Genomic DNA, 18574 nt, shown 5'->3' with positions numbered 1-18574 from the left:
CCCTTCTTGTTTTGAAAAAATGGCATGACCAATAATGGGGTCCTTACATATGAACTTTAGAAGGCCTGCTAAGACAGGTGAATAAATACAACTAATATAAACATTTTTGTCACTATTCTCATCTAGGCATTTAACAATGAAAGATTTCCTTAGATTTGGACATTTATATAATTTAAAGTTCTGAGCTGACTTGACTTACTTTTTGCTGGGAATTATGTAAAATGTAAAAAAAATGTTTTGTGGTTTTCTACCTTATGTTGTGCTCTCAAGACTTCTTTAATGTGTTAGAAGTCATAATTTTGAGCTCAACTTACAAAATGCACAGGAATGAAATAACCAGTTATTATGCATGAAGCAAATCATACTCAGAAATTGCTACTGTAACTAAAATAGATTCCCCAAGAGATCTACAGATTTTCTGTTTTACAGACAAGAATTTATAACTTGTGGATGAAACACTGAAAATATTGAACTTGCACACAGAGACTCTAAATTTCACCCCTTACCACCAGTCCCTAAGGCTCAAGGAGTATCTCATAAGTAGCAGAATGAATGTAAGAGTGAGAGACGTGGAGAAATGCTATGAAGGTCTCTTACAACGCGACGGCAGCTGTGCTTACTTGTACAAGACCTAGGATCAAGCCAGCCAAATAACAGCATAGATAAGGTAAAAGATTTCCTACCCACACCTTAGCGAGGGGCTATTCACAGCTCATATTTGCTAGGAAAAAGAGTATCATTCCTAAGTTTAGAATGGCAGAGTTTCCATGTTTTGTGATTGGCACCAAACTCAGGCATATATGCACAAATACATAGCACTAACTTGATTTCTTGAGTTACTTTTAAAAAGGGGAAAGAGAAAGATTTCTTAGTAGACTATATAAAATAGTGGAGTACTTTCGATTCTATTGCCCAACTTTTGGTCATACTATTCATTTATTGAATACATTTTTTCTCTATTATTTTAAACAAAATACAGAAGTACTTTTTTAACTTTTTATTGATTCTTTATGGGTTTTACATCATGCATCCTGATTTCATTCATCCACCTATCCCTTTGCATCTACCTATTGATCCTGAAACCTTCCCCATTCCCCACCCCCCTAAAAAAATAAAAAATAAAATAAAAGTTAAAGCCGGGCGGTAGTGGCGCACGCCTTTAATCCCAGCACTCCGGAGGCAGAGGCAGGCGGATCTCTGAGTTCGAGGCCAGCCTGGTCTACAAGAGCTAGTTCCAGGACAGGCTCTAGAAACTACAGGGAAATCCTGTCTCGAAAAACCAAAAAAAAAAAAAAAAAAAGTTAAAAGAAAAGAAAAAAAATCTCACCATGGATGCTGCAGTATGGTACCATGAGTCACCACAGTGTAGTCCTTAGTCCATACATCTTTACTTGCAAGTGTTCACTGCAATGAATCATTGGTCTGGCTTAAGCCCTCTGGCTTCTGATGGGGTCTCACTGAGACGCCTCTTGGACATCCTGTTGTTGCCCTGTGTCATGGAGATTTTGTAGCTTTGGGTCTTCAGGATTGGTCCCTTCATGTGCTCCAGCAAATGATAGATGGGGGAGATGTTAGGGTAGGACAACTCATAGTCCAGGTTCTGGGTCTGGGTGGTAGCTGTGTTGGTCAGTCTGCCAGCTCTCCTTCATCTTCATCACTAGGGCGAGATCTTCAGCACTGCACCAGCCAGCTCACAAGAAGCAGAGGGATGGGTCAACTCACTGACACCTACACCACCAGGACCAGCTCTACTGTGTTGTCCAGGCAAGGTTTAGGGGCCACTCTCCTGAGTGTTGCTGCTGATGAGGAGCAGGACAAGTTATCCCCCTCCATGCACCCTAGGCCAGCTCTCCTGCCTGTTGCAGGTGTTAAGGGGCAAGAGAAGGAGGACCTCTTTTCCTCACCCTCACTGCCACATGGGAAATAAGAGGTGGGGCCAGGCCCCCAACTCACATCCTTGGGCAGGCAGGCATTCCCCACCACCACCACCACCTCAGTCAATAGGATCAGTTCTACTTGTCTGCCATGTGGTGGTGTGGGCAAAGGAAAGATTTCTTTCCTCCCTTGCCCCTCACCAGGCAAGTGGAAAAGTTGACCCTGCCCCTTACTAACGAAGCACTTGGGAGAGCAGAAGTAAGTTTGCTATATTTAAATATTTGTTTTTCATCTCTTTCTCTTCAAGGTCATCACTTACAAAGGCAGGAACATTGTCTTTAGCACAGAATAGACCCTTGATCAAATTTTAATGCTATTTAATTAGCTATCTGTTTATTTGATAACAATAAATTTTGAATAATAAATTTTGAAAAATAAAAACAATATAAAAACTATTGGAAGTTCCTATGCTAGTGGGGAAAATAGAGAATAAAAGATACAATGCAAGAATAATTCCAAGAAAGAAAAGGAGGGCTTCTTAACTGAAAGCCCAAAGACTTTCTAAAACAAAATAAAAAAAGAAGTCTACCCGATTTTACCTTATATAACTCCAGAAGCTGAAGCTAAGAGTCTATTTCTATGTTACTATACCTCAACAATATAAAATATGATGTGTATTATGAATGGATGTATGAAGACTTAGACCACAAAAACTTAAGTGAGAATGTTAATTCTCAATGATGGTTTTAACCTGTAGAAAAAGGAGAAAGTAATATAATAGTTAAAATATAAAGAAAAAATTATTAAATATCATAAATTTTAATTTAGAAATTAATTAGACAAATGCAATCTAAAGAAGATTTAAAGATTTGGAGGTACATATAATGATATCATGACAACACTCCATTTGTGCTTTGATGTGTATACTATTTTCTAGCTTAAAACAGAGATGAAAATAGCAAAAAATAAATAAAAATAGGTCACATAAAAACTTCAGGAAGCAAAATGTATCAGTACTTCATTTGTTGAAGAAAATCCTACATTTATGATTAATGAAGGAAAAATCATAATATTTAGATATGCGACTATCAATGAAATATTTGAAAGTATTTCTTAAGTATAAATGGAAGTTTATTCATGTCTATAGAGTCTAAACTTTCCATTACAACACATACCTTAAAAAAACAGCTTGTAAAGAGGAAATGCTTATTTTGGCCTGTAGTTTTGGAGGCTTTGCTCCATAATTACTTGTTTCCAATGCTTTTGAAGCTATGTAATGGTAGCAGTTCATGGTAGGGTGTAAGTGGTGGAGTAAAACTGCTAACATCATCGTCAGCATGCGTCAAGAAAAAGAAGCAACCAGTGTCTCTTCCCAGCATGTTCACAATGACAAGAAGTCCCCCACCAGGACTCAATTCTTCAATTTCTCCCACTTTCCAACAGGACTAACTTGGACACTAAGCCTTCGATACCATTTAATTTCAGACCCTATCCACAGAATATGCTACTGTCCAGTCCATTCTACTTTGTCAATTTCAAAACTCCTCAGATCTCCATCATGATTTCATTCCTTCTTTCTAGAGCTGTTCGTCAGTTGAGTTCTGAAGAACTGCATAGTTCAAAAGAAGGTTCACAAGCTAACTCATCACAGATTAGCATATGCTCATGTTCGTATGAACTTTCCAAAGCATTCACCTGATCTAAGTGAATTCATTTCGTTCTCTAAAGAAACTATAACTATTAAGCAAATGTTTCCTGAATTCATTTTGATAGAAGAATTTTTAACTGGAAGATTAAAGCTGGAAGAGAATGTAGAAATGCTCATACATTCTAAGTTAACAATGACCTTCAAACAAGAAGTGTATCCAGTTAAAATATTAATTAATATAAAGTACAAAAAAGCACACTGGACTTAAAATCATTCACCTATTCTTAAGGAAATGATGAAGGATGTATTCTGCATAATAAAAGAAGAACCCAGATAAGAGAAAGGCATAAGAAATGTTGAAGAGAAATTACTCTTGACACTTACTTTAAAAATGGCAAGATAGATCGTACTTGAACAACTGCAGTAGGGCAAAGAAACTTCAGTTGAACTGACATCAACTCCAAGTTAAATAGACCTGGAAGGCTATTCAGTTCTTGATTAAAGGCCTAAATAGTGTTGTCCACTTTATAACGGGAAGACAGATTGAACTCAGCACCACTTAGACAAAGGGTAGGAGATTATAAATGATAGAGTGAACAAATAGAAAAGCACTAGAAAATAGTCCAAAAGGAGATGAGCCCGTGAGATCAGCCCGTCTGTTTGTGCTACTTCCCAATTATCCACAGCAGCTTACTGTTCTCAGGAAGGATGAAATAGAAGAGCCACAATCACATTTCAAAGGTTTTATTCTCAAATTCTCTGAAAATTACCCCTGAGAAGTAGGAAATTTATATCCGAAAAGTAATGGGGGAAGAACTATAACTGTAAAATTTCTAAAGTTAAACCTCTAGGGAAAGATAGGTCAGAGCCTGTCAAAACAGTGTACTATCTAGATATTAATCTAGATGAGAAAATAATTAAGGTCATCCTGGACAAGTACAAGAAATCGGGCATCTTAATTAAGAGACACACAATGATGGTCAGTGGTGTGTCATATCAAGTTCTGCTCCAGGGACCATTTTAGAAGAGGAGGCAGAAAGATTATAAGAGCCAGAGGAGCAGGGATTCTTCTGTGAGGTTGTAATATGAGAGGCTACAAGCATAAAGTCTCACCAACGTGATTGCCACAACATGAGATGAACAGGGACAACGCCAACTCACATACCTTGCCAAAGTATATGAAAGAAATCCACAGGGTCTCAACCCTACCTAAAAAATTACAGACAAATGAGTAGCTGGGAAAGAGGAAGGAGATCTTCTCCAAGAAAGCACACCAATTGGTTGTCAAGTGCTATGTGGTTTGGCTACCCCATAATTTTGTATGTTTGAATGTTTAGCCTATAAGGGGTACACTATTAGGAGGTGTGGCCTTGTTGAAGTTGGTGTGGCCTTGTTGAAGTAAGTGTGGCCTAGTTGGAGGAAGTGTGACACTGTGCAGGTGGGCTTTGAAGTCACAAATGCTCAAACTATGGCCAGTATGGGACAGAGTTGCTTGTTTCTGCTGCCTGAGGATCAAGATATAGATCCTCTTAGCTCCTTCTCGAGCACCATGTCTGCCTGCACGCTGTCATGCTTCCCAGCCAGAAGATAATGAATAAAACCTATAAGCTGTAGACCATCCCCAATTAAATATTTCCCTTGCTTTTATTTATATTTTTTTATTTAGGGTCTCTTTGTGATGTTTTCCTTTATAAGAGATGCTGTAGTCATGGTGTCTCTTCACAGCAATGGAAATCCTAAGACAGATGCTAAATGGCCAACCCTGAAAACATACATACAGTAACACTGTATATTGAGGAAGTTATATTTAGGAATATATATGTAATTACATGAAGATAAATTCATGTAATAACAATTAATGAATGAAGAGGCCATGAATTTGGAAGAAAAAAGGGACGGGGTGTATTATAGAGTTTGTAAGGAAGAAAGACAAAGGAAAACTGTTACAGTTGTAATCTCAAATATTAAAACAAGAAAATACATGTATAGACCATCCTACTGGTTCAAATTAATAATAAATATACATTAAAAAGTGATATGGAACCTGAGAGAACCTGAAGACAGGGCTATTCCTTATCATAGTCCCCTGGCAAAAGAGCTCCTATATAAAAAAACAATGGAATTATTATAAGTGTGATATCATGAAGAAATTAATTTTAATTAGTCTTTACAATTCTATTGAATAGCTTAAAAGAACTATTAAGAACTCTTGTCCACTGCTCTTCTGAAGAGGCAGGCTGGTCCCTACTTCTTGTTCCTCTTCCTCTTTCTCTCTATTTCTTTTTCTCTCTTTCCTCCCCTTTACCCTTTTCTCAATAAACTCTCTGCTTTAAAAAAAAGAACTATTAAGCAATAGGCAGACTTTTTTAAAGATATATATATGTACATATGTATATAACTTTATTTTTGAAATTATAATATAGTTATAACATTTCTCTCTTTCCTTTCCTCACTCCAAAATCTCCCATATATGCCTACCTTCTCTACTTGAAATTCATGGCCTCTTTTTTCACTGTTATTGAATGTGCATATGTATATACATATTCATAAATATAACATGATTTGTGCATATAATATTATCTGTGTGTATATTTTGAAGGATGAATATTTGACACTATACAATAGATAGACTTTTGAATATGTGATGGAATTAGCAAAAGAAAGAAAACAGTGTAATCCCAAAATATATGGAGATTAAACACACATGTTCAAAAATTCATAAACAAACACTATATATCATTAAATATTTAAAGTCAATAAAATTAAAAACAAAATTTATAAAAATATATGGGATGCAGGAAAATTACTACTTTTATGAACATTTATGGCACCGAATGCTATGAAGAAAGATATCAAATCAACATCCTAAGGTTTTTATTTAGCACATCATTAAAGGAAAAACAAATTAATTCCAAAATAAGAAGAAAAGATTTTTTAATTAAAAGATAAACCAATTATGTTAACAATAAGAAATCTGCAAAGAAAAACAATACAATGAAAAGATGACTTTTTGAAAAATAATCAGTAAGTATTTATATAGGATATGTGTGTGTGATATGTGTCTGTGAACATAAAAGAAAGAGAAAACAAATGCTCATATCCAAAATGAACAGGAATATTATTATAATTCCTCTATGAACAATAGTGAGGCCATCACGCAATGTTATTAATAATTCTGAATCCATAAATTCAATTGCCAAGATAAACCCATAAAATTATAAAGAACTTCAGTAGCCCTACGTCTATTAAAGAAAATTAAAGCAATAACAGCTTTTCAAGACAGAAATACCAAGCTCAAATGGGATTGATGGTGAATTTATTCAGTTATTCAAGGAAGAATGTATACCTCTTACAGAAGGTAAAATCAGAGACTATACATTCCTCTTTCATTTTGCAATGCTAGCTAACATAATCTCAATTCCAAATTCAAAGACATTGAAAGATAGCACTACCATGTCAACAAATCTGCAAAGATCCATAATGAAATACTGACAAATCAATTCCAATAATAAGTAAAAATAGTTATATACCATGATCAGGAGTAAATTATCTTAGTAGTATAATGCTAATTCAATATTTAAAATGATTTAATATAATGCATCATATCAGTGTGCTTATTGAGAAAGATTTCTACCAGAATGAAGACTGAAGGATGAAGCATACCTTTCCAAGATCCATTTCAGGGAAACTTAGGTAGGAAGCGCTTTCTATGGCTCCCTAACATCAATGTGTAGTTTTCTGACCTTTTATACCACACAAAGAAGGGGTGGGTGGGTAAGGATAAGTCCTGGATAATGTGTTCAGCAATTTTTGCATCTTTAATATATCTACTTTCTACCTAAGTTAATCCTTACAATCTGACCAACATTCTTAAAGTATCCCAAGTTCCTTCAGCCATAGATGACCAGTTATGTCCATCCTTCAAGCCATCCAGCTAAATCTCATTCTGTGCCTATCACACATCTAGAGTATATTTTTACAAGGTTGAAAAAGCAAAATTACATTATCATTCCAGAAAAGAAAAGACGGATGATATTCAACAATCATTCATGATTTACATCAATCAAAAATGTTAGGAATAGAGTAGGCCTCCACTAGGTAGAGCATATCTAAAAATACCTATGGCTGATATCTTTTTATCAGGGAGAGAGAGATTAGAGCCCTCTCTCTAAAACCAGACAAAAGCCAAGGTCGTCTGATCATTCGTGCTGGCAACATGAAAAACACACACCTCTCAAAAGGGATAAAAGTTAGTTTATTATGAGTGACCGTGGACTGGGACTATAGGTTTAGATTACCCCATAATCCATGGTCTGACACTGTAACATTTTCATGAAGTTTCTATAGTAACAGAGCAAAGAAAGCCATAGATTGAGATCCATTACAAGTACATGAGTAGGTTGTAGAGCAATTCTGAATTTGCATTAATAATAAAAACCTGGAGTCAGATATTAGAGGGTGAAAGCTGAAAGATCAGAGAAGCAGAGTAGCCAGTTACTAGTTCTTACCTCTGCAAAATCTGTATCTCATCCCTACAAGTCCTCAGACTGAATGCCCAGACTGAACGGTCTTCTGTACAAAATCTCAGACTGAATGCTGAGCTCATGTCTCCTCCTGCCTTATATTCCTCTCTCTGCCCGACTATATCACTTCTTGTCTCCACTTCCCTACTGGAATTAAAGATGTGAGCCACAACCGCTTGATTCTGTTTGTGTTTTAGACTGCATCAATCTCGTATCCCAGGGTGGCCTTGAACTCACAGAAATCTGTCTGCTTTTGTTTCCCCGAGTGCTGGGATTTAAGGTGTCACCACTGCCTGGCCTCTATGGCTAACCAGTGTGTCTAGCTCCACACTCTGATAGTCAGGCAAACTTTGTTTGTTAAAGCACACACAAAATATCACCACAGTAGATATATCAGGTAGGCAAGTTACAGCAAGGAAGAAGAAAAAACACAAATCTTTGCTGTAGGCATTGGACAGTATCTGGATAAAATTCTTAGCTTTTGGGTTAGTGAAAATTAGAAGCTCTGTTAAAACATTGCAAAAAGACTTGCTTAAATAGTCATGAGGATGATGGGTAATATACAGAGGGGTCAATAGATGGCTAATAAAGTGGTTAAAGGTAACTCAAGATAATTTGTAATAAGCTGTGTACCTATAGCACTCCAACCCTCTGCAATTATTGTAGTTCTAACCAATAACTCAATTGGCATTGTGAGTACAGTTACTTCTCAGGAACTTTAGTTCACACTTCTCAGCATCACAATGGAGCTTCTAGTTAAGTTGTTATAAGGTTCAACATGTAATAAAGCTATGCAGAGTGGGAATGCAGCAGTAACACTGTTTTTGTTCACAGATGACGTGATTATATAAAATCAAAAACAGGTGATCAAAAATCCTAGAACTAGGCAGCTATAAAATGGCTGCCAGAAAGCACATAAGAATCATTTAATTTCCTATATATCAACAATTAACAAACAAAATTTAAAGTTAAAAGCAAAGTGCAATTGACAGTAATACCACAATAAGCTGTAAAAAAAATTGTAACAAAGTGTATACAAAATAAATATAAGGAAAACTACAGAATAGATGGAAGACCCAGAGAACTAAATAAATAGAAAGATAAACCATGTCCATTGATAAGAAGATTCAAGAAATTTTGGTGTTAGTTCTATCTAACACAATCCACAAATTCTATGTTCTCAATGTTATCTGTCATTTGGTGGGTATTAACAAATTAATTCTAAAATTTATCCTGAGAGGCAAAATATTCAGAAAAGGCCATACATTATTTAAGAAAAGTGACAGAATTTGAAGACTAACCCATTATAAATTCAGGATTTATTTTAATGTTACACTAAATACAGCACAGTATTAATGAAAGAATTTGTTGACAATCAGTGGAACAGAATAGACATCTTAAAATAGACTTGGATAAATATGGACATTTGATGTTTGACAAAGGAATAGAGAATATATAATGATAAGAACAGCCATTTTGGCAAGTGGAGACAGAACGAGTGGGCATCCACATGTGAAATAACAAAAATGTAGAAAAATGGCAACACTAAATATGGATAAGGATATAGAGCAGCGAGATTCAACATCCGCTACTCAGGAGATTTCAAAATAACACAGCCACCTGAAAGACAGTGTGGTAGTTTCTTGCACAGGTACATATGCCTTTACCATACAAGCCAGCCATAATATCCTCCATTACTTACTCAAATAGTTGAAATCTTTTGTCCACATTAACCTTGCACAAAGGATATTTATAATGACGTTATTCATAATTTTCAAAACTCTAAATCAATCAAGAAGTCCTTCAGTGGAGCGAATAAATAAAGTAACTGTGATTTACACAGACAATGAAAGCGCCATTCAATATTAAACATCAGCTACCAGGTCATGAAAGAGAAATAATGTAAATGTGCATTATTAACTGAAAGAAGCCAATCTGAAAAAACCCACATTCAGTGTGATTGCACTGATGCTGAAATCTTCAAGAAGTGAAACCAAACAGCTTCGATCCATTAAGGAGGTGACAGGGATGATATGTGGGGCACAGAGAAACGCTAAGGCAAGGAAATGAGTCTCTGTGATACTGGGATGGCAGGTTCATGTCACAGCCCGTTTTGAAAGGCCAGAGACTATGAATCAAGAATGAACACAATGAAAAACAGGGACTTTGCATGATAATAATGTTCAATATAGGTTCACAGACTGCAACAAATCTAACATTCCAGCCTAGGATGTTCATAGGAGGAAGATTATGCGTTTGAGAAGGGAGAAGTACACTTTCAGCTCAATTTTTCTCTGAACCTAAAGCTACTTCAAAAACATAAAGTATGTTTTTTGATGGGAAGGAATTATTAACTCCTGGAAGAAATGTTATATAAGAAAGAAATTGCTTTCATAATTCACAACTCAGCTCAGTCATAAAAATATTTATATGGTCATAAATTTTATACTATTGATTTAATCAAATTTTAGAGAAAATTATGCAGAATTGTCAAAAATAGAGAAGTCCATGACTTAAGCATTCTCATTTACGCCTTCTAGAGGAATATATGGGTAAATAGTTTAATGATGGCATAATAATGCAAATATGGCATAATATATATAAAATGAAAATGAATACCTTAAGAGACAATTGCAAGCAAATGCATATGATTGTTTTTCAATAGGATACCAGGATATGGCAGAAGCTATGGATAAATAATGCTATTTTGGTTATTAATTTTATGGAAAGTATTATTTTTAAGCTACATGTAAATAGTGGACAATAAATTAGGTAATACAAAAACCAAAGAAGTGAAATGTAGTACCTCTCAATCATGCCGTTTGGTTCTGATAATCCTTAGCTATCAGACTTTAGCATTATAGGTTGAACTGTGCCCCTTTCAAATTTATATGTCAAAATCCCAACTCATTCTACCACCAAACGTGAGCTGATTTGGAAAAACAGTAATTAGGTGTAATCAGTTAAGACTATGTTAGCCCATGGAATTTTAAGTGACTACGAATGAATTGCTTGTACAGAGGAAGTATTTGGACGCAGCTCAGAAGATAGATATTCTCAGAAATCAGAGAGGAGATCATGGTTACACATTGGGAGCCAAAAGAGTACCAGACTACCACTATGTCGTCAAAGGCTTGGTCAAATACTGTCTCTGGTTGCTCAGAGGAAACCATCTTGATTTGACCTTGAGAGCAGACTTTGAGCCACTGAAACAATGTGACAATAAATCTGTTTCTAAAGTCATGCAGTTTACACTACTGTGCTATAGCAGGCCTCAAGAAAGAGTGTAGGCAATACACTAGAAAGAAAAATGAGGCCAGCACGATGTCTCAGTTTGATAAAGTGCTTGCCTTGTAAGCATGAGAAGCCATATTTGATTCTTAGAATCTACACAAAAAGAAAAGGGGGGTTCTCTGACCAATCAGTTGAACCTAACCCCTTATCTCAGGAAGAAAAATAGAACAACTTTTAACTGGGGATCAAAGGTACCATCCAAATATATTACATTTATATTAAAAATGTTAAAGATTGTCTTTTAATACCACGATAGTAGGAAAGAAGGGTTTCACCAGTAAGTGCAACAGGTAAAGATGCATGCTTCCTAGAATGGTAAGGTGGGTTTGATCCTGGAAGATCCCATCCTGGAAGGTGAGAACTGACTCCTACAAGTTATCCTCTGACTTCCTCATCCACACACCCACACACGTGTGCGCACACACAACGCACATACACACACACAAATACACAAATAAGTCAAGAAATAAATACAGATAAAAGTTTCTAGACTAGTATCTTTCTTATGGATAGGCTTTGTTCTGTTTCTTTATTGCCAACATGTCAGAGCTTACTGAGTGAACTGAGATATTCATGTTTTGGCTTCCTAGAGGCCTTCATCTGTTGCGTCCATTGCTTTTTATAGTTTAGCTATGTTTTAGTTGTGCATAGGTGATCACAAGTCTCTTCTCTCCTCCTTTCATATCAGTATTTAGGACATAAACTAATAAATTAATTCTAATTACAGGAGTCTACTGCACATAAACTCTGCTTACATCAATGCCTTAATGTAGTTCCTTCAGAAACTGTGGATACCTCTTGCATTGGAGTGCTGAGAGTTTTCAAGGGAGAGGAATCGCGCAGGAGTCCTGACAGTCCCATGCTTAATGAAATAGCTAACAAGATTCTCAGCATCAGTGGTCTGGGCCCTCATTCCTATCTGAACATAAAGATCACCCATGAGAAACTCATTCACAATAGTTTACAAACTTGTTTAGTTTTATTGGAGAAATGTCTTGTCCCCCAAAAGATGAGGAGTAATAATACAAATATTCAGTATTTCAGCTTCATAAAATCCTCTCTACCATCCTTGCAGATGGAATCTCATGATTTCATGTGAGAGAAGCAGGTCTACTAAGTTTCCAGCCTAAGTGCATTAAATAACACTAGCTATTAGAGACTAGACTGGTTATTTCGGGGCTATGTAGACCTGGTTGCCATCACCTTAAAATGGTTAATTGCCATTTTAAGCCATTTTCTTTGTCCTCCTCTTGACTGATGATCTCTGTAGTTTTCTTTGGTAACTATATATTAAATGAGAAATGCTGAAATAGAAGCAGAAAACATCATTCTTTCCTTTTATAGTGGACCCTGAAAACCTACCCAGATTCTGGTTCAGGTTCTGGTTCTGATACAACAAGAACAAACACATGACACATTTTCAGTTTCTTTTAAATAAGAACTCATCTGAAGTCACTATCATTCCCTAACTGGTCTATTTTACAAATGGAAGTAGCTAGTCAAGGCTGGTGGTGCACGTCTTTCATCTCAGCACTTGGAGAAAGAGACAGGTGGATCTCTGTACATTCTAAACCAGGTCTGGTGTCTACATCCAACACCAGGCCAGCCAGGACTACACAGTGAGAAGTTGTTTCCAAACAAAACAGAAGTGGCTTGCCAGCCCTATTATAAAATATGGAAGTTTCACTCAAAGTTAACTGCCCCCCCACACACACAGGAAAGGACAGGTGTGTATATACCTTGTGTCTTTCATAACCATGCATTTCCTAATTAACAGTTATTGTCCCTGCCTCTCTAGGCAGGAATAGCAAAAAGCAAGAGTTAGTGGGACAGGGAAGGTATACAGGCACCAACAAGATGTTTGGAAGTTTATTAAACTGACTTGCTCACAATAAATTGCTGGACATTTCAGGACCACGGTCCTGCCTTAAGTACCTCAGCAGCAGGCACACGACTATAGAATTACCCACTTTACTTTTTTCATAACTTTTCTTTCCTCAAACTCTGAACATACAAGGGTCAACTGATTCAGCTGCTGTTGCCCTGCTAACAGAACTTTGCTTCTTCTTGGAAAGCCTTGGGAAACAGTCACAGTTAATTCTCTCATGATGGACCACAAATTTCTCCCAATGTTCTTTACTTTGGACCCACCTTCTGTAGCAAAATATTTGCCTCCCAAAAACATCACCATTTTGTTTGTTTGGCCACTTAGCAGGTAGCTTCGGCTGCACGCTTTATTTTGAGACTTAGTAAGTCTGAGTCTGTTGCCTGTTCTGTGTCTCCATGTTTTCGAGAAACTCTTGAAGCTTTTCTTCATAACCTTGGATAGAAAAGATACCCTCTGCCATTTTCTCTGATCACCACATAGAAGATATTGACACCATAGCCGTTTTCTCAGTGTGCTTCTCCTTTCAGTGTCTGAGTTCTTCAGCTGTAACTTAATCCTTAGCATTTTCAGTGTGATTCAGTAGCTCACAGTCACAAAACAGAGATAAAATTGTCTACACAGGTTCTGCCTAGACAGATAAGCACCTCACTCTGGAGTGGGAGCAGTTCGCTCCTATTACCCCATAAATCCATATCACTTACATTGACATAATATAGTTCTCACACTGGAAAGTATTTAATGCAGTTCCTGTACCTTCTCTCTGTTTGTTTGCCATTGACAACTTCTTGTCAGTGTGTACCATCAATCGATTACATTGTGTACCATCTAATTCATTTAAAGACCTGTAAGAATTTGCTGATATTTTCTAAGAGATGTTATGAACAAATTCACAGAAGAGGTTAACAAGATTGGAGAGAATGATCAATACTTCTACATGTCCCCTCTATACTCAAAGACTATGTGTTTTATTCAGCAAGCTGTATTTTAATATAAAGGACATGAGCGTCTTTGTGTGTTGATATCTGCAGCATCCTGGAGCCAATTCCCTGTGGACAGACAGGACCAATTTTAGTAGAAAGGGAAAACCAAGTAATAGTGTGTTGTACTAAGGACAGTTCTTTAAATTCCTATTAGCTTCAACATTAAGGTAAATGCAGTCAAATTGAAATTCAGTTTGGAAAACTAAAATGTGTGAAAAATAAATATTTAGAGAGAAAAAAAGTGAATCAGATTTATAATAGCACTAATTTCACCCAATTATATAGTTTAAATCTCTGGTGTTATAAAATTTCAAGTCTCAAAAGGACTTCAATACAAAAATATGACAGTTATGTATTGGTAGATATTTTGGTAATTTTACAAAACAATACCTTAACTGTTAGTATTATGCTCAGTCAAACCTTAAAAGTAAAATCTCTATGCACATAAATACTTTGTTTCTTTGAGTGCCTTTAATATACACTAGAAGGTGGTGATGGACCTATATTTTCAAACAAGAAACACAATTAAGTCCATCCTAAGTAAATTAATATTTTCGGTTTTTTCTCATCCCTACAAATTACCTTCTTGCAGGAAACAGACCTTATCCTGACATTTAATATTTCAATGCACCGATCTTGGTGGATGGAGAATGGACCAGGATGTATGGTGACATCTGTGACGCCTGCCCCCGACTGGGCCCCAGAAGACCATCGATACATTACTGTCTCAGGGTGTTTTCTGGAGTACCAGTACATTGAAGTGGCTCACAGTTCCCTCCAGATCATCCTCGCAGTAAGTGTTGAGAGCTAACCACTCTAGTTCTTCTGGGTAAACTCATTTCTGAGCAAACTCTGTACAGATGGACTCTATGTTAAATGTGTGTGGGTTTTAGCTTTTCTAATTAATGTCATTTCTAATAGGAACTTGCTGAGTTAAACCAAATCTTTCCAAACCTGTATGTACTGCTTTTCATCAGCAACTGACAAAGAGCCTTTGATATCAACCAGCATGTGAAGATTTGATTATCTTTATTTTTGGTAGAATTTTCTAAAGATTATAAAGGGAACATTGAAAGGTGTTCATGTCTCACTGTCTTCCTACCTAAAAAGAAAGATTTCAATGTGTATTTGTTATATCTATATGTTTCTTTTGGCTGAACTGTTAGCACAAATCTTTTCTTCTTTTTGCCTGGTATCTTTATCCCTCCCCCCTGAGTTTCACAGGTCTTTCACATTTTATACTCCCTCCTTTTTCAGAACAATTCATACTTTCTACAGCGTCTACCTCTAGACTTTTCATGCCTTAATATTTCAATTGTGATAATAAAAAACCCTCATTTTATCAGAAGGAAATAAAGTAACTAAACATCAAATTAGTGTCAAAAATGCTTATATTATACAAACAAATTATTTGTATAATGAACAAAGATACAAATAAAAATAATTTTTCCTGAAGAGACTTGGGAAACCTAACTCTGTAATTCTATGAGATTTAGAAAGTTTACAGATTTGTTATACATGAATGCAGGTGTTTATGTGAGCTCCTAAAACTCTATATGTATATATATATATATATGTATATATATATATACATATATATATATGCACCTTAGATTTCATGTAGAGCTGTAATCGATATGCACAACCTTAAATTTGCTACCAACAAATAAAATTTGTTTTTCAGTTTTCTTTAGCTAATTTCTTAGAGGGTAATATTAACTCACAATTGAATAATAAGAAGCAAAAAGTTGTATGTAAAATGGTATCAATGTCACTAGATTTAAGAAAATCTTTTTTACCATGATATGAGATATTTCAGCTGAGTGTGGTGGTACATGCATTTATTCCTAGCCCTCAGGAGGCAGAGGTAGGTGAATCTCTGTGAATTCAAGGCCAGCCTGGTCTACAGAGCAAGTTCTTGGACAGCCAGGTCCAAATAGAGACACCCTGTCTCAAAAACAAACAAACAAAAAACCCGAGAAAAACTAAGAAAACAAAAAACAAAGCAAAACAAAAAAATATTGTGATATATGTTTAGATAGATATATAGATGTACAGATAGATAGTTATATAGATAGATGATGATGATAGATAGATAGATAGATAGATAGATAGATAGATAGATAGATAGATAGATGATAGATAGATGATAGATAGATAGAGACATAGAGAGAGACATAGATATAGGCTAGTAGGAATGCATTGTGCTAGTAAACATTTCATAAACCTCTATAAAGAACACTTTTAAAATGTATGTATTCTTAGCCAGAGATTGTAGAATGTGGCTGTAGTTTGCATACTTGGGAGGTTGACACAGGATCTTTGAGTTCAAAGAAACTCTGAGCTAGGTCCATAAACAACATCTCAAAAATCAAACACAAAACCAATCAAAAACACTTTCTGTGTATGTCAGCTTGTGTTTCTGTTGGAAGCTCTAGTTTTCACAGAAGAAACAAGGCTATGGAGCCACTTTGAACCCAGTGGTCATAGATTTCCATGCCTAAGATCAAAATAGACATGGAGAATCACATTGGCATCCCCGTGATTAGAAGGAAGTGTTCATTGTTATAGCTCACTGTCTCTTCATCCCAAAGAAAGAACTACAAATCTTTGCAGAGAAGCCTAGCTTCTAGAAAATCTGAACTATGTTCTTCCTTGAAGCAATACCATTTTTTTTAAATCTCGAACTGGGATGAGCTCTTTCCTCTTTTGGAATTATAGAACCAGTCACTAAATACACTGTACTCTCTGAGCAATAAAGTAGAGTTCCTTTTCTGACAAAATGTGGAAAAAGCATGAGATGGGACTTATAAGTCAGCTATTGAATCATTGAATTTTAGGAGATCATAGGTACAGAATAAAAACAGGGAAAGTGGGAGACAGACTAAATATAAGAGAGGAGTATCCATGGCTTCCCTGAGAACAAGCATAGATTTTTCAAGAGTTCATTGGCCACCTCTTCTTTCCTTCTTAGGTGTCTTTGTGGTTTTAATCATAGAAATGTTAACTGTGATTGCACTAAGGCATGGGTACTTAGATTGCAGCTAGATTTCATTAAAGTTAGAAGTTATTCAGTAACCACTCTGGCAGGCATCATATATTAAACAGTTTTGTCTAAGACACATCACAAAGGACATTTGATTTTCAGGAATCCTGATTTTCAAGGATCCTATCCTCAGAGACAAACCAGGTCAACAGAGGCAGAAAGTGAAGTTAAGCAGGTAATGTTCTGGGTAGCAGAAGCATGGAGTGCTCGTCCCTTCATTTGTCACAGCTTTAGCGAAGGAAGTCTTTTGTGATGGTTTCAAATTTGAAACTTTTTATCCTAACACCCAGGAGGCAGAAGCTGGCAGATCTCTGAATTCAAGGCAAGCCTGGTCTACAAGAGCTGGTTCCAGGACAGGCTCCAAAGCTACAGAGAAATGTCTTGAAAAACAAAACAAAACAAAACAAAAAAATACAAACAAACAAAAAGAAAATACTATTTAAGAAAGTAAAATAATAATGAATGATTCATTTAAAATTTACTGGTACTACTAAAAGTGCTGTAAGATAAATATCAAAATAAATATTTAAGAGCTCCACATAAAAATCATAATTGATCATGCTGTAGCAATCCGAGGTGGCTAAATTTAAGGATTTAAGGATGCCCCAAATTAATTTCCTCCTCCACACAAGAATCCCTAAAATAATATGTATGACATATTTTGAGATGAGCGACCATTGAAAAACACTGGAAATCAGCAAGTGAGTCACGGCAACTTTGTCATATGTAGTAACCTGTGACAACATAGAAAGCAGGGAGAATTAAAGAAGAAAAGGAAGGAAGGAAGGAAGGAAGGAAGGAAGGAAGGAAGGAAGGAAGGAAGGAAGGAAGGAAGGAAGGAAGGAAAGAAGAAGAATGTGACACACTCAATGGGTGGAGAAGTTAAAGACCCCCTTTGTATAATTAAGAATGAAAGAGAGTCCTGACAACAGTCTGTGCAGATACTGGCCCCTTTCGCTACTGTAGCACACTGTGCAGAAACTGGTCCCTCTTGCTACTGCTACTGTAGCACACTGTGCAGGTACTGGCTCCTCTAGCCACTGTAATGACTTTCTTTATTTCCCCCTTTTAAATTTATTTTATTTTGTTTACTGGGAAGTAGAGAAAATCTGGCTTATGATGACTTTCATGGCACTTTATTCATCAAAGTCTATCAAGGCAGCTTTGTATGAGAAAAGTAAAAATACTTCTGGAATTGATAGACATATAAAATACCTTTACACAGACACATTAGAGATGGGGGTTAAACAAATACACCTTCTATGCAAAACGTCTCATCATTTTAACTGAACTTACAATTTGACAAACTTCCACCTATGT

At 36.1% G+C, this 18574-nt stretch overlaps 1 protein-coding gene across 1 annotated transcript in view; it reads left to right on the top strand.

Moving 5' to 3' along the window:
* Positions 1-18574, top strand: part of Nkain2 (sodium/potassium transporting ATPase interacting 2) — a 588739-nt gene that overhangs the window by 370297 nt on the left and 199868 nt on the right. The window contains exon 4 of the mRNA XM_042055566.1: positions 14801-15001. Coding sequence (XP_041911500.1) covers positions 14801-15001 — 201 coding nt within the window. The remainder of the gene's footprint in view (positions 1-14800; positions 15002-18574) is intronic.

This window comes from Arvicola amphibius, chromosome 8, assembly GCF_903992535.2.
Source record: "Arvicola amphibius chromosome 8, mArvAmp1.2, whole genome shotgun sequence".
Lineage (NCBI taxonomy): Eukaryota > Metazoa > Chordata > Mammalia > Rodentia > Cricetidae > Arvicola > Arvicola amphibius.
This window is presented reverse-complemented; position numbering and strand designations above follow the sequence as displayed.